Here is a 23,605-nt window from a genome sequence, read left to right as displayed (position 1 = left end):
ATAGGCAGGTATATCGAAGACATGTTCAGCTGGGCTAGGTGGCTGGGGCAGAGAAGCAAACAGGAAGCATGATAATTGTGTAAAAATTACAGAAGTGTGTATTAAGGGGTTACTTATCATAGAGACAAGCAACTTACATATCTTAGTAGCTTCTAAGAACTTAACCTTATTAAGAAACAGGCAACAAGGAAGTCGTGAATAACATGGAAGGGTAAAGCTCACAGGACCCCAACTGCACATAAAAAGCTACAGGTGACAAAGAAGGCTGAGGCAGGTGAAATAGTCTACTCCAGGGAAGAGCACACCAATTGGTTATCCAGTACTAAATGGTCAGCCCTGAAAACACGTACTTACAAGTAAAATACAGACTGAGGATTTTATATATTTAGGGACACACACACACACCTACACACACACATTTGTAACGACAATAAAAGGAAGAGGCCGTGAATTTGAAAGAACAGGGGTGGGGTTACATGGGAGGGGTGGAGGAAAAAAAGGGAAGGAGAAATGATTTAATTTCATTATCTCAAAAATAAAAAAATTAAAAACATAGGCAAAGGTGTTTTTATTTTCTGAGAATGTATAGTCATTGTAACAGTGAATCAGTATATACATATGTAGTTTATGTTCAGCTTCAGTAGTAGGAAGTATGTAACATAGTTTCTGAATCAAATTTATTGAGTTAATTTTCCTACATTAAGCTGTTATGAGTTTAAGTACATAGTTCAAAAGTTGATGGGGATCTATTTCCATATGATTGCGACTGCTCAGGATTACCGCTTTCTGATCACACCAGAAGGTTCTTTTCCCATTGTTGTAGTTATTTCCCAGCACATCCCCTCTTGTCTTCGGTTAGCTGCTTATCTATTTTCAGACGTTAAAGACGAGTTTTTACCTTTTCTGGAACTATGTATGGAAGGAATCTACGATACTATTTTGTCTCTAGCTTTTTGTGGTTTTGGTGACTCTTTTTCAATGCAATGATTTTGACTTCTCTGTGTTCCTACATTTTTAGGACCTTCCCTTTTTTGTGTTAAGTAGCATAATTCTGCTGCATAATTCTATTGCAGTTTGTTTATAGAGTTGCCAGTTTCATTATTTCTATTTGGTTCCACTTCTGTTATATTTAGTTTGTGTCTATTTTGGGGCTATATTTATTAGTCACGTTTTAATTTCTTCTGTGCCTAAGTATTGTGGATAGAATTGCTAAGTGATGTAGAAAGTATATATTTAAATATCTAGAAACAATCCGAACTTGTTTTTCAAAATGGCCATACCATTTTACAGTTTTTCCTTGGTATTCACTTGTCTTTTTACACTTCTTCCTCACTAACCATTAATATTATCATTCATTTTAATTTCAACTATTCTTATAGTTATATTTTAAAGTATTTATATTAGAAGGAAAATTTTATAGCTGGACAGTGGTGAATTATTTATTATCTACAATTATTTGATAATCTAGATATTCTCATTCTTCAGCTGCTACATGAGAGTTCCAATGTGTAAAGTTGTATCTTCCATTTGTTCCTTCAACAAATAGTTCTACCTGCTTATTAGACCATTAGATAATCTGACACTTCATTTCATCTTAATATGATCCAGATTTTACCTACAAGATGTATACATTTGGAGGGAGGCATATATTGTTGAGGAGGAAGGATGATACTGAAAAAGTCTACCAATAATGTTATTCATTGCTCATCAGTTAGTAAATGTGTGCGGGACACTGTGCTCATGGCTTTAAGCATAGTCTTATTTAATCCTTATAAAGTGAGGTAAGTGGGTTAGTTAGGAAATTTTACAAGACCAGAAAATACTTAACAAAGGGGAGTAAAATGGATAATTAGAGCAAAAGAAGTACACACTCGGAAAAGCAAGTCAGCTTTTTTTTTTTTTTTTTTTTCCTGGAGAAGTTAAAAATTCTAGAATCTTTTGATGTGGTTTTAATGATATTAGGCTCCTGAAAAAAAAAAAAAAACTGTTTCAAAGAACTGACTGCCTCAAAGTTTCCAAAGGAAATAGTAATTTAACTTTTTGAACCTCCTTGTGATTTTTTTTGCCTTGTAATAGAAATTGAGTGTTTGTTATATTAATATAATATTAAATCTTTTCAAGTATATGTCATTATAAAAATACATTTTTATGTTTAATGAGAAAAATCATATGTAATTTAGCTTTAACATGGTATGTAGGGTGCAACTGATTTAATAAAGTACTTGAACCTTTTTATTCCTAGGAAGGATATATTCAGAAGAAGAAGGAACTCTGGGGCCTCTGCATCTTCGTTGCAGCAGTCGACCTGGATGAGATGCCATTTACTTTTACTGAGCTACAGAAAACCATAGAAACCAGGTAAATGTTCTGACACAGAAGTGCTGAAATAAAAAGGGCTTCTAAAGTTTGATACACTTTAAGAAGATGGTGGAAATGCTAAAATTAAGTTAAACATAATGTATTTGGGACAAATAGTGAATTGTCATTCTCTTTTGGAATTGGTTAAAGCTTAGTTTTTTTTTTTAAGGATTTATTATTTTTTATTTCATGTTTTGTCTGCATAAAAGGTTTACAAGAGACAATGCCTTTAATACCCCAGTCACTAAATTCCACTTCCTTCTCTTAAACTATCCCTAGAAAAGGAGAACTTTGAATGATTTGGTTTCCATGGTATTCAGTTCCTCTCAGTATATGTGTTGGTGTAGTCTTTATTAACATAAAGATTACTCTAAGCTTATTTCTTTTTGTCTGGATTCTACACATTCACTCGATGCACGTCTTTTTTTCTTTTTCTGCACCCTCTCTTTCTTTTCTTCTAATCAAATGCAGCATAAGTAAATGTAAACCAAGGGCCCCACGAGAGAATGACTGTCCTTTATGTTTAACATACTTTTAGCATTTCTCACTAACTTCCTAAAGGGTATTAAGTTCAAAGCAATTTCCAGTCAGCATTTTGATGTATGCTGTCTTCTGCCATCCCTGCTTTCTTCCTTCCTTTCCTACATAGTCTTTTAAAACTGCTTTATCCCCTCGTGCCATGAAAACTTTTAATACCCTCTGTCAAATGTTATTTGCCTCCTGCTGATTAGCTCAGGGTTTGGTTTTTTTTTTGTTTGTTTGTTTGTTTGTTTGTTGTTTTTTTTTTTTTTTTGGTTGGTTGGTTTGAGGTATGACCTTGTACTGTCCAGGTGGGTCTCAAACTCTTGGACTTAAGTGATCCTTAGCTCCCTGAAACTGGGACTGTAGACATGTACTATCTTACCTGGCTTAGCTGAAGATGTTTCTGGAGGTTGGACAGCCTATACCTATAATAGTTACAGTGACTACTCTTTGCTCCACTTCGCTGCTTTTGTATAGTTTCATATACCAAGTTAATTAGAAATTAATATAATATATGAAGTCAGGTGTGATGGTGTAGGGCAGGCTGATCTCTAAGTTAAAGACAAGGCTGGTCTACAAAGTTAGCTCCTCGTCAGCCAGGGGTATGTAGTGACACCTTGTGTCAGGTGTAGGAGGAAGAAGAGATGATAATTGATAATTAATAAGTGAGGTCTATGTGATAACTTGTCATTGCTGCCCTATTGAAAAGATACATATTGAAGATTAATTTTTACAGAAAACAATGATGAATTACTGGAAGTTGTTTAACAATTTAAAGTTTTAGCCACCTCTTTTTTTTTTTTTCTTTTTCCAAATATTCAATCACGAAGATTTGGATAAGGCAGAGAACATCATTGTATGCGACAAGGAAATGCCAAGTAGTACAGAAAGGGTATCAGGGCGAGGAGAGGTAGACATTCCTGCGGTGGGGCATCTACATGGACAGTGCAGCCTGACACGGGCTGGGGTGGGGTGGGGACTCCTTCTCTGAGGAGTAGGGGAAACAGGGAGGGGGTGGGGTTACAATTGGGATGTAAAATGAATAAGCAAAAGTTAAGATCTTAAAAAAACCATACACACATACTTAGAAACAAATATATATATTTTTTGTGCCCTGTTTTTTTGTTTTCTTAATTTTGAATAGATATAATTAGGGGTAGGTGGCTATTGGGGCATGGGTTGTTTCTAGTAAAACGCAAAAAACAAACAAACAAACAAAAAAAAACCAAACAAACCAAAAAACAAGTACAATCTTTCCAAAGGACACAGTGTCACAGTGTGATCTAGTGTAGAACTTACCGTCTTCTGAGTTGAAATATATATACTTTGAAAATGAAATAAAACAAATTTTGATATCTACTCATGTACTTTCTATTCTTTGTAGTGTCTATAAATTCTTCGACTTACTAAAAGAAATTGATACCAGTACCAAAGTTGATAATGCTGTGTCAAGATTATTGAAGAAGTATAATGTGTTATGTGCACTCTACAGCAAATTAGAACGGTAAGATAAAAGTTTTATTAGGTTTACCCTCATTCTTTGTTTGTTTATTATTTTTATACCCCAATACACACCACTGTTTAGTTAGATTCAGTCTGGGAACTATAACATGTTTAATGGAGGAATTAAGTATTATCCCTTAGCTTTATTCATTTTGCTATTATTTCTTTATTAACTTTTAGATAATTATTAATTCTCAGGTAATTTATCTGTTTATAAACATTCTGAATGCTTGACCCAAATTAATTGGCCTTTTTTTTTCTGCCCTTTTATATCATTTGCTTCTTCAGACTTTGAGCTTGCTTCCCATCTTGTCTAGTAGAACTTGTAGTTCTGAATAATGATCTAAATTTAGCTTCTTCCAGCTTAGAAAGAAACCATATTGTCGGTAGAAGGTGTGACCTTGAAGTCATGATCTGTGTGCCCAGTGGTAGCTGAGAAGACTCCACCTGTACTCTTCAGCTGGAAAACCATGGCTAAGCTTGGCTTACATGGTTTTTAATGACATTTTTATTTATTATTTAGGAATTTCTTTTTTCTTTTCTTTTCTTTCTTTCTTTTTTTTTCTTTCTTTCTTTTTTTGATGTGTACCCTGAGCACCCTCACTTCCTAGTCCTCCCTGGTCTATGTTCCTCCACACACCCTAGGACCTCCCATCCCCCAAAAGGAGAAAAGGAAAAAAACATTTAATCTTTTTGTGTTGCCCATATACATACTAGAGCATCGTCAAACACCCTGTGGCCAGCCCCTTAAAGAAAACCAAGCCCTTCCCTAACCAAGCTCCCATCAGAAGCCGTAAGCTGTGGAGAGCTATACTTCAGCATCCTTATTACATTTTTTGTTTTGTTTTTTGTTTTTTTGAGACAGGGTTTCTCTGTGTAGCCTTGGCTGTCTTGGACTAGACTAGGCTGGCCTTGAACTCACAGAGATCTGTCTGCCCTGACTCCCTAAGTACTGGGATTACAGGCGTGCACCACCATGCCTGGCTTTGTTTTTTGTTTTTTTTGATTACAGTTTTTAGGAATTTTCTATGATGGCTTTCTGTCTAGGCTGTTACTTTTTATTTGTGGGGTTGGGAGGGTGGCCATGGGGTTGTCACAGGATTGGCTTATATATTTAATGTATTTTTTATACACACTGTAGTCCTCTAACACAAGTATTATAGTTCTTTTTTTTAGAGTTATTTTAGTTATTTTTTTAACTTTTATTAATTACACTTTATTCACTTTGTATTCCCCCATAAACCTCTCCCTCCTCTCCTCCTAATTCCACCTTCCCTCCCCCTTCTTCATGCATGCCTTTCCCCAAGTCCACTGATAGGGGAGGTCCCCCTCTCCTTCCTTCTGATCTTAGTCTATCAGATCTCATCAGGAGTGGCTGCATTGTCATCTTCTGTGGCCTGGTAAGGCTGGTCCCCCCTCAGAGGGAGGTGATCAAAGAGCAGGACAATAAGTTTATGTCAGAGGCAGTCCATCTTCCCATTACTATGGAACCCACTTGGACACTAAACTGCCATGGGCTATATCTGTGCAGAGGTTCTAGGTTATCTCCATGCCTGGTACTTGGTTAGAGTATGAGACCCTGGAAAGACCCCTGTGTTCAAATTTTCTGGTTCTGTTGCTCTCCTTGTGGAGTTCCTGTCCTCTCCAGATCTTACTATTTCTCTTCTTTCGTAAGATTCCATGCACTCTGCCCAACAGTTGGCCGTAAGTCTCAGCATCTGCTTTGATAGTCTGCAGGGCAGAGCCTTTCAGAGGCCCTTTGTGGTAGGTTCCTAACTTGTTTCCTGTTTTCTTCTTCTCCTGATGTCCATCCTCTTTGCCTTTTGGGATGGGGATTGAGCATTTTAGTCAGGGTCCTCTCTCTTGAGCAGTTTCTTTAGATGTATAGATTTTAGTAGGTTTATCCTATATTATATGTCTATATGAATGAGTATATACCTTGTGTGTCTTTCTGCTTCTGGGACAGCTCACTCAGGATGATCCTTTCCAGGTCCCACCATTTACCTGCAAATTTCATGATTTCCTTATTTTTCATTACTGAGTAATATTCCATTGTGTAGATATACCAGAATTTCTGTATCCATTCTTCAGTTGAGGGGCATCTGGGTTGTTTCCAGATTCTGGCTATTACAAATAAGGCTGCTACAAACATGGTTGAGCAAATGTCCTTATTGTGTACTTGAGCCTCTTTTGGATATATGCTTAGGAGTGGTATGGCTGGATCTTGAGGAAGCACTATTCCTAGTTGTCTGAGAAAGCGCCAGATTGCTTTCCAGAGTGGTTGTACAAGTTTACATTCCCACCAGCAGTGGAGGAGGGTTCCCCTTTCTCCACAACCTCTCCAGCATGTGTTGTAATATGACATATATCTGCTACTGTTTGGTTTTGGAGCTGTCTGCCTTTAGCAAGAACATATGAAAAGTAGTGTTTTAGCTAAATAAGCAACTTTGTAATAGGATGATAAAGTGAAAGGGAAAAGTGGAGACTGGGTTTGGTGGAGTACACCTTTAATCTCAGCACTCAGGAGGCAGAGACAGGTGGATATATGTGAGTTAGAGGCCAGTGTTGTCTATATAGCAAGTTCCAGGATAGCCAAGGCTGCATAAAATGATATCTCAAAAAACAGAAGAAGAGGGGAACAGAAGGGGGGGAAGGAAAGTGGGAAGGAAGGTCTGTTTTAGATGTTCTAGGGAGAATGAACTTGGAGATAGCTAGAAAAAGATATCTTCACAGGGGCATGCTACTATTTTCTTTGCTTTTTACTCCTTTTTTTTTAAAAAAAAAAAACATAGGGTCTCATATATCTCAGTCTAGCCTCAAACTCATAAATGCTAGGCTACATCTCCAGCACCCCCATTCCCAATTTTATTCATTTTTTGAGAAAGGCTATTCTAGTCTGCTCTTGAACCTCATACTCCTACCTCAGTCTCCTGGATACTGGGACCACAGGCATGTACCACTATTTCTAGATATGCCTTAGAGCTTTTGAAATAAACCTTGCCTTGTCTTCTTTCTCCTTTTTTTTTTTTTTCTCCCTCACCCCCTTTTTTTCAGACAGGCTTTTTTTGTATAACTAAATGGCTATGGGTGGTCTGGAACCTAACCATGTAGACTAGGCTGGCCTTGAACTCACAAAGAATCCCCTGTCTATTAAAGACTTATCACCAGACCTGGCCTTTGCTTTTGTTTTGTTTTTAATTGTAATGCCACTGCCCCTTCCCTGCCTTTTTTTTTTTTAAGAGTAGAATCTTTTGCACAAGAAAAAAACTTTTTCTTTTTAATTACTAAAAAGAAATAAGAAATTGCTTAAGAAGTGTGAACTGAATCTAGAGTGCTTGGATAGTATAGATGGTCTAAACAAAGTGCAAATCAAGAAAAGATTTCAGTGCTGAAGACAATCATTCTACAATGTTTCTTTCCTTAGGCTACTGGCTTACATTAAGAACCTCATACTATCAACATATGTGTGTACATATATTATACATGTATGTATTATATAGTATTACATATGTTTATGTTTTATTTCTTTAAATTTTAACTAAGTGACCTTTTAAATTATTTTCTTTAAATGTTTCCATAATCACTGAATTTATCATCTCATTTATCATAAGACTATGACCTCAAATACAAAATAGTTCAGGGATTTCTGTCATGATATTATTTAGATCTGTGAAAATTAGAAACAAGCTCTTCATAACTAAATTTTAAATATTAAGCCAGTTTTGATGAGGAATACAGTGGGGGGGGGGAGTACTTGTTAAGTATATAAATCAGAGTTTACTATGATTGTGAAAGTGCACAAGGGAAAATCCAAGCCACTAGTGCATAGCATGAAATGACTCAAAAGAAGCTTGCCACAATTGTAATAGAGGTTTGCCATAATAATGAACCAAGTAAGCACAAACTTCTCTGAACCGGTTGTCAAGGAACCTCTGGTGGACTGGAGAGATGGCTCAGTGGTTAAGATGCTTGCTGCTCTTGCAGATTATGGGAATTCCACTCCCAGGAGTTAGTTCAGGTGACTCACAACTACCTGTTCTCCAGCTTCTGCAGGGTACCTGTACAGACATGTGCAAAAACAACAGAGCTACACACACATACACATAAATAAAAAGCAAAGAAATCTTTAAGGGCAACACAAATCAGTACTTAAAAAAAGAAGAAACAAGACCATCAGATTATTTCTAGATCTAGAATTTGAGGGCTAGGAGTACTTGAGGTACAAGAGTTACTGTGTTCTGCTTATAGCAGTTTTATTCTTTGTTTATTATTAAAATATTACATCATTTCTCCCCCTTTTTTTCTCCCTCTGACTCCTCCCTTCCCCCCATGTTCCTACTTCCTTTTAAATCTGTCACCTCATTCTCTTTGTTGTTACATGTGTATGTCTAAATCTGTGATTAGAGCCTGCTGAGTCCACTTAGTGTTTCTTGTATATATATGATTTCAAGGCTAACCATTTGGTATTGGATAAACAAAGAGTGGGCTCCTCCCTGGGGGAAGATTACTCTTCAAACTGAAGTTTTCTCTTCCCATTTTACTTGTACGATTTTTCTGGAATGTGGGGAATGCAATGTCAAAATTGTTTATTATAGGGTAAACTGTGTGGATGTACGTAACTTCCTAGTTAGATAGTCATTAGTTACCCAGTGGCGTAAGATTCTGATCCTGTCATTGGTTTTGATTCAAAAGGGAGTGACAGAAGCCAGTTTCTTTTGTAATAGAACGTGATGATGTAATATGTCACTTTGTAGTATGCAGATACACATTAACTTTGTTTTAGAAAGCGATCATTCATTCTGCAGTAGTATTTCAAAAGTTACTTTTTAAAAAGCTGTCTCTTTAATGAAATTACTTATTTCTTCCAGGACATGTGAACTTATATATTTGACACAACCCAGCAGTGTGTAAGTACCATGTTATTTTTCACTAAATTTTTTTTTCTGGCCTAATCTCACACATACTGATACCATTAGGGTTACTTTGGTGATAAAAAAAAAATACTACTTCATAAGTTAAGGTTATAAAATCCTGTTTAGATTGTTTATTTTCTAAAAATGCATGCCTTAATATGGCAAAGGAGAACTAATTGGCTGGAATTTAGTATTCTCTGTTACTGTTCTAAGGACAGTGGAGTTCATTGAGGATCTATCACAGGGGCTGTACCAACAAGGCTCTGCATACTTTAGTATAAGAACAAATACATTCTAAATTAGCGGCCTGGAGGGAAGACTCTAGACCCAGGCTTGATTCCCAGCACCCACATGGCTCTCAGCTGTCTGCATCTCCACATCCATGGGATGTGATGTCTTCTTCTGGCCTCTGAAAGCACCAGGCACACAAATGGTGCACAGACACACTTGTAGTCAAAACGTCCATACACATAAGAAATTTTTCAGCTAAAAATCCTGAATTATTTTGAAAGTTTGTGCTGTAGGCTGTAGCGGTGTGTCTATGTTTTTTGTTTTGTTTTGTTTTGTTTGGTTTGGAAACCACAAGTAGTTCTGGAGATTTCCTGCCCCATTAGAGCAGAGGCATTGAAATGATTGACAGAAATGCAAATTGTGCATTTAGTAATTGATATAAGTCTGTCAATTCTAATGAATGATCATTCTATGGAAAATCATCAAGGAAGTGTTAAGTTGACAAAATATGAGCCACCTAAATTTTTTTCTTATATTGTTCATTTTAATTAGAAAAACAAAGAACAAGCAAGTATAAAGGAAATAAAGGTAACTAGCAACAAATTAGTGTACCTTGGGCTTTGTATAGTTCTAGATTACATTAGAATAAATATTTTGGCAGACAACCAAATACATTGGATAAATTGAGTTCAGGTGTAAATTGTACATTAAAAAGTTTTGCTTTCCATTATGTATTTATTTAACTCAAATCTGTAATTAAAAACAAATTACTGAAAAGCAAAGCTGGAGAACTTTGTCAGTGTCTAATTTTTTTTTATTTCTTTGTATTTGTTTACCAGGATATCTACTGAAATAAATCCTATGTTGGTGCTAAAAATTTCTTGGATCACTTTTTTACTAGCTAAAGGTAAATGAACATGTTGTTACATGCTGATGTGTCAAATATAATGATTAAATGTTCATTTGGAACAGTATGAAAATTTTATTCAATTAATAAATCCTTCCGTAGTCTCTGCATGGCTTGTTAACTGTAAATAATTTTTTAATTATAGTAATAGAGACATCGTTAGAAAAATGTTTCATTTCCTCTCTTTTCCTCCTGCTTTCCTTTTCATTCCTCCCTTTCCCTTCCATTTTCTTTGCATTTTCCTTTTTAGCAGTGCTAGGTATAGAAGTCAGGACCTATTAAATTTTAAAAATTAATTTTATTTAAATTTTTCAAAAAAGTAATAAGAAATTAAAATAATTATTTGTTTAGTCACTTTATGTGGATTTTTCTTAAAATATTTCTTAGTTAGAATCTTTGTTTTTCCTTATTAGACTTAATATTTTAATACTGCTAAGGCAATGAAAAGGTGAATGCTTATATTTTTCTTCTTCTGACTTGGAGAAAGTAGAAAGTGATGAGAGACAAGTAAAATGGAAATAAACTATCATGGGTAGTCAGCGAATATGAGGTTCCAGTATACTGTGCTGGTGGAAAACAACCTGCCACAGTCCCATTAAAAAAGAGGGCGTTCTTCTGCCCAAATACTAACCAGACTACACCTTGCTTAGCAGCTGCGATCAGATGAGATCAGCATGCTTAAAGTAGTATGGGCATAGACGGGAAGAGGGGGTTAATTCTACAGTAGTCTACACTGATCTACTTTAAAAAAAACAATGATAATAATTTTTCTTGGGACATCATCCTCCCTTTCTCCCCACCTTCTGATTTATAAATTTTATTGTTTTCAGTTCATTATCAAGTACTGTAACATTTAGTCATCTATAATTATAGTTACTACATGCATTTAGTCTCATTTCAAGTGTATTCTGTGTCCATCATAACTCATTTGTTCATTTGTTGTTATTCTCTGTTTCTGAGTTTGTTTTTTTTTTTTTTTTTTTTTTTACTTTGATTAGTCTCTTAGCTAGCTGGATTGAGTCATCAAGTATTTAACATTGTCTTGAATGTTTGTTTACTTATTGTATGTGTGTATGTGTTTATGTCTCAGTCTTTGTGGAAGCACCTTTGCCTGCTGAGCCATCTCTCCAGCTTGTGGACTTTAAAAACTAAGCCTTTTGATGTCATATTTCTTACGTCTGTCACACTCAAATGTCCACAGCAACTTTATACCTGAAAGGCAACTTGACTGTGTATGTTGTTCTTGAGTCATTTTGTCCCAAGGCAATATTTTCTAGTATTAAATGTTACTTTTGAGAAATTGGAGGCTTGCTTAATTTCCTCTTGTTGTGTAGTTGCTGAATACTTGAGTTCTCTTTGTAAACTTGAGGGTTAGGTCTGGAGAGATGGCTCAGTTATTAAAGGACTTGCAGCAGAGCCCTGGTTTCATTCCCCACAGCCCCTTACAGCCTCTGTAAGTCCAGTTCCAGGACCTCTGTCACCCTCCTCTGGCCTTAATGGGTACAGGCATACATGCAGGCAAACACCCATATGCAGAAAATAAAAACAAATATATATTAAATTCGAGGTTTAATACCTTTACTATTGAATTGTCTCATTCTGCGTTCATTTGTCTTAGAACACTTTTTTAAACACTTTTTTTGTGTTCTTCATCTCTGAGACATCTTAACAGTGTTGTATGTTAAAGCATTATTTTATTCAGTGAAGTGGCTTTGCCGTCAACCTAGCAGCTGGAGTTTAGTCACTGGGACCCACATAGTAAAAGAAGAAAACCAACTTCTCCTCTGATTACCACACATGCATTATGGTACATGTGTACACTCACATATGTGTTTTGTGCTCACAAATGTACATATACAAGCATGCATATACACAGACAGGTAACTAAATAATAATAGATAAATATAATTTAAAATTTTTAATGTGTTTTTTTTCATTTTAGGAGAAGTGTTGCAAATGGAAGATGATCTGGTAATCTCATTTCAGTTAATGTTGTGTGTAGTTGACTATTTTATTAAGTTCTCACCTCCTGCACTACTCAGAGAACCATACAGTAAGTAATATGAATAAGTTAGTGCTTCTCTAGTTTCTCCTCAGCAGTTACTTATTGACTGCCTTATAGGTCTGGTGTAGTCCTAAAACTGAAAGGGTGATAAAACATTAATCAGATATGGACTCTGCCTTTTGTTCTCAGCTCTCCTTACTGTGACAGTACCTGGTGTGATCAACCTGTTGAGAGAAAAAGTTTGTTAGAGCTCAGTCTTGGAGGTTCCAGTCCACAGTCAATTGACCCCTTTGCTTTCAGCCTGCTCTAGCAGAAGCACACAGTGGAGTAAAGCTGTTCACCTTTTATTAGAGTCGTGAAAGAGGGTTAGGAAAAGGACGGAGCCCAATTTTCCCTCAAGGGATGCACCCCTAGTAATCCCCACACTGGCTAGACTCTGCTGATAGCTGCAAGCAAGGGACCAAGACTTTAACACATGGGCTTGGACATTGATTTAAAGTATAGAAATCTCTAAGTAGTATATGTTATAGAAGTTGAACAAATAATTAAGAATGTCGATGGGGCTGGAGATATGGCTCAGAGGGTAAGAGCCCTGGCTGCTTTTCCAAAGGTCCTGAATTCAATTCCCAGCTACTACATGGTGGCTCATAACCGTTTATGACATCTGGTGCCCTCTTCTGGCCTGCAGGCACACATGCAGGCAGAACCCTGTATACATACACATATATACATATATAAACAAATAATAAATAAAAACAAAATCATAAAGAAAAAAAAAGGAATGTAGTTGGAAGTGATCTGGGTTGATGAAAACCAAGCAAATGTTTTAGGCGGTCTAGAAATATGGAAGTTTTTACAGGGCCAAAAACTTGTTGTTAGGTGTACAGCCTAACAACCTGAGTCTGATCCCCAGAATTCATGGTGGAAGGACAAGATTGACTCTTGAAAGTTATCCTCTGATCTCCACAGGTGTGCTCTGGTACCCCCACATGTTCATGCACGCACACACACACACCATCATCATGATAATGATAATAATAATAAATTAAACAAGGCTAGGAAGGTGGCTTAGTAGTTAACAGTGCATATTGCTCTTACAAAGGATCTGAGTTCAGGTCCCAGCACCTATGTTGGGTTGCTCACAACCTCCTATAATTTCAGCTCCAGGGAGACCAAATACCCTCCTCTGGAACTTCTGGGCACTTGCACTCCCTTAAACATACCCTTCACAACACACACACACACACACACACACACACACACACACACACTAAAATAAAAATTTAAAATTAAAGAAAGTGTGTAGTGATGGAGGGCCAATCAGTAGCTTATAAAAGAATTTGAAATAACATATAAAAGTATTTGAAATGAGTTTGAAGAGTAGGTAAGGTTGAGGAAAGGTTTTCCTTGAAGAAGTAGGGGGAAGGGATTTGTGGTAAAGTGGAGTAAAAGACAAGACAGAAGGGCCAATTCTGTAGTAACAACTTAAGTTTTAAATTAGTATTGGATATTGTATCCAATAGGACTGATGAACAGTATATATACTGATGAACAGTATATGTATATACATATATATACATATACATATATATGAACAGTAGTTGATACTGTTTCAGTGGGTGATGAGAAGGACGGGAAATGTATTTAAGTAAAAGTAACAATTGCTGATATAGTTAGGTAGCATTAAGCAAAAATAAGTGTATAAAAGTCTGTTTTATAGAGTAGGAATGTTTCTTTTGATCACCTCAAGAATAAGACCTTGAATCACTTTTGTACTATAGAAAATGTAAACTTAGCTAAGGACAAGCTGATTCCCAGCTCCTGAAAAGGTGAAACTGCTAATGATAGTACTAAAATAGATAGCAGATCAAAACATGAAGTCTAAATGTGTTGTTAAAGAGGCTGAAATAGTGAAAGGTTAATTTACATCTGTGAACAATGACTTCATGGGAAAATGAAATTTGGAGAATTTTGAGAATATATTAAGAAACATTTTGGTGAAAGAGGCATAAAAGTTAAGCTAGCATAACCTACATACAAAGCAGGAGAGAATTCTAAAATAGATAGTAAATATGCTTCAGAAGTTCCCATCCTTTAAAGGTTTCTTTTGTCTGCCTTTTTCTCACTTGTTTTTAATCAATGTTGTAACTCTAAATGTTCGTATACTTCCTGTGTGTGATAATGCATACCTTTTTGCTATTGTTGTTCTCAAATAAATTTTATTTATGTATATTTATTATAATTTATTCATTACATATCCCTATTGAAGCCCCTTCCCTCAACTCCTTCCAGTCCCACCCTCCTTCTCTCTTTCCCACTAATTCCTTCCCCTAGTCCACTGAAAGGGGGAGTACTCCTCCTCTGCCATTTGCCCATAGCTTATCAAGTCTCATCAGGACTGCCTGAATTCTCTTCCTCCATGGCCTGGCAAGGCTACATCACCAGGGAAAGTGATCAAAGAGTAGGCAATCAAGTTCATGACAGAGGCTCCTGCTCCCCTTACTCGGGTACCAACATGGTGACTAAGCTGCCAATTGGCTACATCTGAGCAGGGCATCTAGGTCCTCTCTATGCATAGTCCTTGGTTGGTGTATCCATCTCTGCAGGATCCCCTGGGCTCAGATTTTTTAGCTTTGTTGGGCTCCTTGTAGGGGTCCCTACCTCAAGATTCAGCTATACCACTCCTGGGCATATATCCAAAAGATGCCCCACCATTCAATAAGGACAGTTGCTCAACTATATTCATTACACATGTATTTGTAATAGCCAGAATCTGTAAACAACCAATATGTCCCTCAGTGGAGGAATGGACACAGAAATTGTGGCACATTTACACAATGGAATACTCCTCAGCTATTAAAGACAAGGAAATCATGAAATTTGCAGGCCAATGGATGGAACTAGGAAAGATCATCTTGAGTGAGGTAACCTAGAAACAGAAAGTCACGCATAGTATACACTCACTTATAAGTGGATATTAGTGGTATAATATAGGATAAACATACTAAAATCTACAGACCTAAAGAAGCTAGACAACAAGGAGGACCCTAGGGTGGATGTGTAAATCTTATTTAGACTGGAAAACAGGACAGGCACCAGAAGCAGTGGAAGAGGGAACAGAATGGGAACCTACTATAGAGGGTCCTCTGAAAGGCTCCACCCAATAGGGTATTAAAGTAGATGCTGAAACTCATAGTCACTTTGGGCAGAGCGCAGGGAGTCTTATGGAAGACGTGGGGGATAGAAGGATAATGCACACCTTTAATCCCAGCACCTGAAGGGAGAGGCAGAGGCAGGCCAGTCTCTGTGGGTTCTAGATCAGCTGCTCTACATAGAGAGTTTCAGGACAGCCAGGGCTACAGGGTGAGACCCTGTCTCCCAAAATAAAGTAAGTAAAAAGCTGGTGTACTGTGTCACTTTATTCAAATTGATGTCTTTGTTCTTTCGGGTAATTCAAAACTGTACTTCCTTATTTAATTGTATTGTTAAAAACAAAACAAAAACCCAGGGTAAGATACTGAATTGACTGAACACAGTAAATTTTTAATTAGCTTTTGTGATGGTGATTTCAAATAAAGAAATAGTTTGTATCCATGTGCTTATGCCCTAGCTTCAGAAGACAATTTATAGCCTGTCTGTAGCCTTATATCTCACAAGTTCCCCAGCTTGCATATGGTTTCATCCTGGTATATTTCATTGTACATCTGTAAAAGATCAAGAGTTTTTAAAAAGTGCCATTATGATACCTAAAATCTATTAGTTACTGTTGCATGCCACCAAATATCTTGTAAATGCTCAGATTTCCAGTTAGCTTATAAATTTGATAAAAGTTTTTAGAAAGACTGACTGACTGCATCAAACTTTGCATGTAATCTCTCCTTTGTGATTGGGTGCTAAACCTCTAAGGTATTTTGTTTTGTTTGAGACAGGATCTCATTATATAGCCCATGCTGTCCAGGAACTTGCTATGTTGACCAGGCTCAAACTCAGATATCTTCTTGCTTCTGCCTCCCGGTACTGGGATTGAAGGCGTGCACAACAAAGCCTGGCTTGTTTTCTTCTAACACTTGTTCCTCTAGGTTGTGGCTAGAGCTCAGTGTAGAGCACAGGAAGCCCAGGTTGTAATCTGTAGCACAAAACAGCACCCTGCTTCTCTTTCCTCAGTCTCTCTCATGCTTTGCTTTTTAAATAATCAGAGTAGAAGGTTTGTGTTTATCACGAACAAGACCCTGGGATCCACCCAGCACCAAAATAAATGATCAGGCTGGTGTCCTGATTAGTTTCCCTCCATCTAGTTTTGATGATTTTTCTTCCTAGATTCTGACTTTCCTGGAAATTGTTTGTTGGGTCTAGAAGCAATGAAGTATACTTTAAAAAATTATTTTTATAATATAATTACATCATTTTCTCTTATTCCCTTTCCTTTCCCCAAGTCTTGCCTACATACTCAGTACTCTCTTTTAAATTTTTGGCTTGTTTTTCATACTCACAGGTAGGATTTTTCTCTGGGGAAGACCATTTCTGCTACTCTCGGCATTTCTTTGATGCCTGCAGTTTTTTGTGTAGAGCTATGTAGGGTTTAGGCCTCGTGGGTTTTCCCTCATCCACTTCAGCATTTCTGTTGTTGCTCATGTTTAGTCAGTCATGTTGGGGAAAGTCCATGGTAGTTCTCTGACAGTTCTAGAATATAACTTTCCTGTTTCTCTGGCTCTTAAATTCTTTCTATCTCCTTTTCTGCATGGCTCACTGAACCTTAAAAGCTAGTGTCTTTAGGTGTATCCATTGGGACTTGGCTTCACAGCTCTGCATTTTGATTAGTTGTGGTTTTCTGTAATGTCTCCGTCTGTCGCATAGAGAAGTTTTCTTGTTAAGGAGTGAGGGCTGTACTTATTTGTGGGTATAGGGACAAATGTTCATAGATTGTTATTAGGAATTGTGCTAGTTTAATAAAGTGAGGGTTGTGGTCTGCAATAAAGTGATCTGTATAACATCTCTAACCCTTAGGGAGTTTGGTAAGTTTCTAGTACGAAGTATGGTTTCCTTACTGTTGAGTGGATCTTAAGTCCAGTTAGGGAGCTGTTGTTTACCACCAAGCTATGCATGCCACTACTATACTCTCAAGCTATCATGCCGTGCTGATCACTGTTGTGGGTCTTGGCATCACTAGGTGGGACTGTTGATTGCTCTCCTCCTTCGGAACCTTTCATGATGTCTTCTGGTATCACGAAAACTAGTTCAGAGCGGGGAGGCTTGCAAGTCAAACACAGCTCAGGGCCCTTTGGATTCTGCATCTCAGCGCCTGCTATCTTCAACAATAGAGACTTACCTTCCACCTCTGGGGAACAACCAAGGGCAGTAGCAATATTCTGAATGCTTTGGGAGTCTCTTGGAATACTCTGACCACCAGCTTAAAACAAGGTCTCTCTTGCCTGGGTGTTGGGTTTTTGTTAGATCGTCTTTAGTTCTTAGAGGGAGCACTTTGAGCCTGGATGGGAAATTTTCACTTACACTGGCTTGTATGTGTTATAGGTAGAAGCTAATAGTGTGAGTCCTTTTGACATTTTCAGACATCTTTGCTATAGTATTTTACCCTCCTCTGTTTTTTTGGATTTGTCTCTCATCCCTTCCTAATTTGAGCCTCCCCACTTTTCCCGTTTCCCCAGTCAACTCCCCACTTTTCCCGTTTCCCCAGTCAACTCCCCACTTTTCCCGTTTCCCCAGTCAACTCCCCACTTTTCCCGTTTCCCCAGTCAACTCCCCACTTTTCCCGTTTCCCCAGTCAACTCCCCACTTTTCCCGTTTCCCCAGTCAACTCCCCACTTTTCCCGTTTCCCCCGTCGACTCCCCACTTTTCCCGTTTCCCCAGTCGAACCACTCGTGCCCTCCAGCTACTCCCGTCTCTATTGTCCCCTCCCTCTCTCCCAGCAGTGGTTCCTTACTTTCCTGGTTCTGCAGTTCCTCTAGGATATGTACTTTTGTCTGGAGATTTGTAGCTAGGAGGGCTCTTCTGAGAAAGAACATAAGGTATTGGTCTTTCTGGGTCTTAGTCACCTCATTCAGTTTGATCTTTCTAGCTCCATCCTTTTACCTGTAAAATTCACGATTTCATTTTGCTTCACAGCTGAATTCCATAGTGCATATGTTCCACATTCTCGTTATCGATTCATTAGTTGAAGGACACTTAGGTTGTTTCTGTTTCCTACCTATTGTAAATGGAGCAGAAATAAAAGTGGAAAGTATCTGTGGAATAGAATATTGAGTCTTTTCGTATATGCCAGATTTAGCTGGGTCATAATGGTAGTTATATTTTTTAGCTTTTTTTAGTATCCTCCACACTGGTTTCTAGAGTGGCTGGACTGTGTTTAATCATCTATAATCTCTTTGATAGCTGAACCTACTCGGTTTGTTAGCAACGTTCAAACCAATACAGATGATTTAAGAAAATCACAGATTATCACATTATGTTTCTTTTTGTTTATTTTTGTAAAGATCACACTTTAAAATGTTATTGATATTTTTAAAATGTTATTGATATTGAGGAGGCATATGCAGTATGACAGAGTGCAAGCAGATGTCAGAGGATAACTTTGTATAGTCAGTTCTCTCTTTGTTTGTTTGTGTGGATCCCAGAGATGAAACTCAGGGCCTCAGGCATGGGCATCAAGGGCTTTGACTCACGGAGCCCTCTGGCTAGCCCTTTATACTGGATCTTTTTTCTTTTCTTTTCCTTTTTTTAAAAATTTGTATGGGTGTTTTGCCAGCATGTATGCTTGTGTGCCACTTATGTGCCTGCTGTCTGTGGAGGCCAGAAGAGGGCATCTTAACCCTTGGAACTGGACAGATAGTCATGAGGTACCATGTAGATGCTGGGAATTGAACCTGGTCCTGATGCTGAGTCCTCTGGAAGAACAGCCAGTGCGCCTAACCACTGGGACATCTCTCAAGGCCCCTACACTGCAACTTTTAAATGCATTGTAATTTGCTAATACTTAAAATTTTTACACTATATTTATAAATAGAACCAATAAATATTTGCTTATTCATTTTAAGGACCTAAAAAAATAGAAAAATGTTTGTGTTTATTTAATATTTGTGCAATGGAAGAATTGTGTGCAGGCCTGTGTGTGAAAGTTAAAGGACAACTTGCAGGAGTGAGTTTTTTCCACTGTATGGGTTCCAGGGATTAAACTAGGTTGTCAGCCTTCATAGCATTGAGCCTAGGAAACATTTTTGAACATATATACTAAGTAGAATGCCCTTATAAGTAATTTGTCTAACTTTCTCTGGGGATATAGTATTTGGGGAATGAGATTTGGAGTAAAAGAAAAATGTGAATTGCAAAAACTTGTAACAGCATGTATATCATAACAGACATTCAGGAACAGGCTTTCGCTCAGTGATAGAGCATTTGTGTAGCATGCATGAAGAATGTGGATTTGGTTGTCAGCACCGTAAAACAAAGGAGGATCCCAATAAAAGTTAAGATTGCTATTTATATAGTGTACCATAATAAGGAGAATAGATTCTACCAGGATTATTTTAACATTGTCTTAATTATAATTAAAATGCCTCATTAGGGAGATGGGCTCTCATGTGGCCTAGGCTGGCTTTGTACTCACTATGTAGACAATGATGGGATTGAACTTTGATTCTCCCTCCACCTCCCAAATGCTGGGATTACAGGTATGTACCAGCATTCCTGCTGTATTTGGTGCTGAGAAATGAAACTGGGCTTTCATAGTTTTCTAGGCAAGCACTCTACCAACTCAGTTACATCCAGCTCGATTTCATTGATTTTCATTATGAAATGTACAATTGTTTTTATCTAATTTACATTTTTACAGAAACAGCTGTAATGCCCATTAATGGTTCACCCCGAACACCCAGAAGAGGTCAGAACAGGAGTGCCCGGATAGCAAAACAACTAGAAAATGATACAAGAATTATTGAAGTTCTCTGTAAAGAACATGAATGTAATATAGATGAGGTAATTTCTTTTATACTTCCTTCTTTTTGTTCTTATGCTTTTTAAAAAGCAGCTGAGGTAGATACATCTGCAAGGCCTGCCTAACAATCTATGCCTTTGTTGTGAGCACACCTCGTAATTTCTTTTTGTTAGGAACACTTTTATAGGAATAAAATATTTGGAAAAAATAGTTTTCATAATGTCTTACTTTGCTTTTAAAGGGAATAGTTCCTTCTGGACTCACTGATTGTGTATCATGAAAACAATGGTTTTCAAATGTGTACTCTGTTGTGCTTCCATTCCACTGAATTTACGAATATCCCTAGTGTTTTAAAGCACCCTGCCAAGAAACCTTATCGTTCCTTTAGTGAAACTAAAGTGATGCAACATTCGTTTTCTGCCTTTCCAAATACTATAATATCAGATCTTAGTAACTGTTGAGGAAGACTTATTCATGCATAGCATTTATTTTATTCAAGATTTGGAGGATTTGGAGTTGAAAGGATTTTTACAAATAGCATCCGCCACATTCTTACAGTAATGAGTGCACATTTCTTCAGAGACTGGTTGCTCTTTGCTCGCTGAACCTTTGCTAGAGTTTAATTGAGTTTGGGACGTCTGTTCATTCTATGAATTCTTTCTCTGACAGTTTATGTATTGAAATTTTGTCTACAATTCATATCACCAGATGTGTGAAGTGTTACATCTTTGAAATTCTAACAACTCTAGGAGACAGTGAGGATCTTTTCCAAACTCTAATTAAAGAAGCATTAGAATCATTACCAAGGCATCTAGGCTTTACCACTTTGGTTCTTACTAAATTCATCAATATGTATATTTACACAAATATATTAATTTAAATACAAACTTAAATGTTTGCTTTTCGCCTTTCTAGGGTCACAAATTACCCTGGCAAATAAACTGACAAATGTAGTTGAAATAGTTCTATATTAATTCTTTTATTTAGTCATGAGGGAACAAAGAGTAGTGAATACATTTTTCCTACCCCCTGGATTGTTTTTATTACTTAAAATACATATTTTTATATATTATATATTTTATATACTTAAATATTTTATTTTAAAGATTAAGTCAAAATTTCAGCTTAAGGAATTTGTTCTTAGAATTTAGAATCTTTACATATTTATGATTCAAGTGTAGCTAGTAAAAACTAGTATTTTAATTGATACTTTATAGTTTTATATTAGGTATATAACTAGTAGTTAGTTATACTAATTGATAAACTACTAAATATTCCAGATAAGTGTGAACTGATTAGAAAACAAAACTAGTAAGTGCTTCCTAGACTTAATTCCTGTGTGCTATCTGTGAGAAAGAAGTTTGAGACAGAAAGTTAGGTAAGAAAAGTAATTATTTAAACATTCTATAGTACATTTTACTTGTAGAACAGCCAGTTATCTGTGTTTTATAAGTGTCATTTTACAGTATTGGTGTCAGTGGTTCCACATGCTATGAATCCCATGTCATTAACAGCTCTCCACTCAAACTATTTTATGGTGTGAAATGTTTATTAAAAAGTAAATAATCAAATCAGTAATAAATATTAGTTTGAATGTACTGTAAATGTCAGTTAAAAGTGTGAACAGTTACTGAGATTAGATTTTATTGTTTTAAATGTTAATATATCATTATTATAATCTTATATTTATATATCATATTATATTTTTCAGGTGAAAAATGTTTATTTCAAAAATTTTATCCCTTTTATGAATTCACTTGGAATTGTATCATCTAATGGACTTCCAGAGGTAATTTGAAAGACAATTCAATTGAAATATTATGGTTTGTTTGAGACTGTGGGGAAGGGGGGTAATTGTTTATATTTTTAAAAATCAATTTACTGTATGTCAGTTGTTTATTTCTCAAAGAAAATGTAGCTGAGTAGAATTGTAAAGTCAACTTTTCAATGGTAACAAAGGTTTTTAAAAATATAGATTCAAATGTATAAGCAAACAGTTTATCAGAAGGCATAGAATTAGAAAGCTGGACTGCTGGTTCTTTAACCTGGATTGGTAGCTAGTTCTCAATTTAGGAGTTTACTTAGTATTTGTTACGTGTTCAGTGTGTGCCAATTGTTGTGATAGACAATGTGGTACAGAGATTAGCTTCCATTCACTATTTTTAAGTTGCTAGTGGGAGAGGCAAAAGAACTAGAACACTGCAGGAGGAGCCAGGCTAAGTGGAGCATGCCTATAATCCAGTACCCAAAGCCTCAGATAGGAGGATCTTGAGTTTAAGTTAGAGGCCAGCCTATGTTCTTTCTGTGTCTCTCTGTCTATCTGTCTGTTTCTCAGTGCAAAACAAAAAATCAGTGAAGCAAAGAGTTGATTCTTTGAATAGACAAGATTGACAAACCTTGAGCCAAATGAGCCAGAAAAAAGAACCAACTTATTATAATTAGATATTGAAAAGGAAGCATAACACACAAAAATTAGAGAATAACTAGAGCACCTTTGAAAATCAGTCCAGAAGAAATGGATAAATTTCAAGACATACTTGACTTAGAAATTTAAACCAAGATTATATGAACAGATTTGTTACAAACAGCGATGTTGAGAGGGTAATAAGTCTCTTTACTAGAAAAGCTCAAGTCCAGGTGGATTCACTTTGGATTTCACCAATGCTCCTCACACTCTTTCATGGCGCAGAAAAGGAGGGAATGCCACCAAGATACCAAAACAAAATATATAGCATCTTCAACAAGTGATTCTGGAAGAAATGTGGAAGAAAGAAATTAGATTCCTAGTTCTCATCCCATAAAAATCAATTAAACTGTATCAAAGTTCTTAACGTATGATCAAAAACTGGAATTTCTACAGAAAAATATAGGTAGACTCTTTAAGGTAGGGATACAGTTTTCTGGGAAAAAGAAAGACTCCAATAGCTCAGGAATTGAATGAAGCTAAGAATCTCTGAGTAGCAAATGAAACTGTTACACGAAGAGAGCCCATGGGATGAGAGGGAATCTCTGGAGGCTATCTTTTAAATTATATCTAGATAGAGTATATATTTTTATTATATATATTCCTAGTAGGAATGTAATTAGTCTAGTCTTGATGGAACCAATAAGAAGGTCCTGAAAAAAAAAACTAAACACAACATTACGATATGATCAACCTGTCTCCCTTCCGGGTGTATGTTCCAAAGACTCTATGCCGGCATACCATAAAGGTCTTTGT

At 36.7% G+C, this 23,605-nt stretch overlaps 1 protein-coding gene across 1 annotated transcript in view; it reads left to right on the top strand.

The window, feature by feature from the left end:
- Positions 1-23,605, top strand: part of Rb1 (RB transcriptional corepressor 1) — a 133,645-nt gene that overhangs the window by 23,702 nt on the left and 86,338 nt on the right. Inside the window, exons 3-9 of the mRNA XM_021645595.2 lie at positions 2,243-2,358; positions 4,265-4,384; positions 9,252-9,290; positions 10,367-10,434; positions 12,377-12,487; positions 20,284-20,426; positions 22,097-22,174. Coding sequence (XP_021501270.1) covers positions 2,243-2,358; positions 4,265-4,384; positions 9,252-9,290; positions 10,367-10,434; positions 12,377-12,487; positions 20,284-20,426; positions 22,097-22,174 — 675 coding nt within the window. The remainder of the gene's footprint in view (positions 1-2,242; positions 2,359-4,264; positions 4,385-9,251; positions 9,291-10,366; positions 10,435-12,376; positions 12,488-20,283; positions 20,427-22,096; positions 22,175-23,605) is intronic.

This window comes from Meriones unguiculatus, chromosome 9 (genome assembly GCF_030254825.1).
Source record: "Meriones unguiculatus strain TT.TT164.6M chromosome 9, Bangor_MerUng_6.1, whole genome shotgun sequence".
Taxonomy (NCBI): Eukaryota; Metazoa; Chordata; class Mammalia; order Rodentia; family Muridae; genus Meriones; species Meriones unguiculatus.
This window is presented reverse-complemented; position numbering and strand designations above follow the sequence as displayed.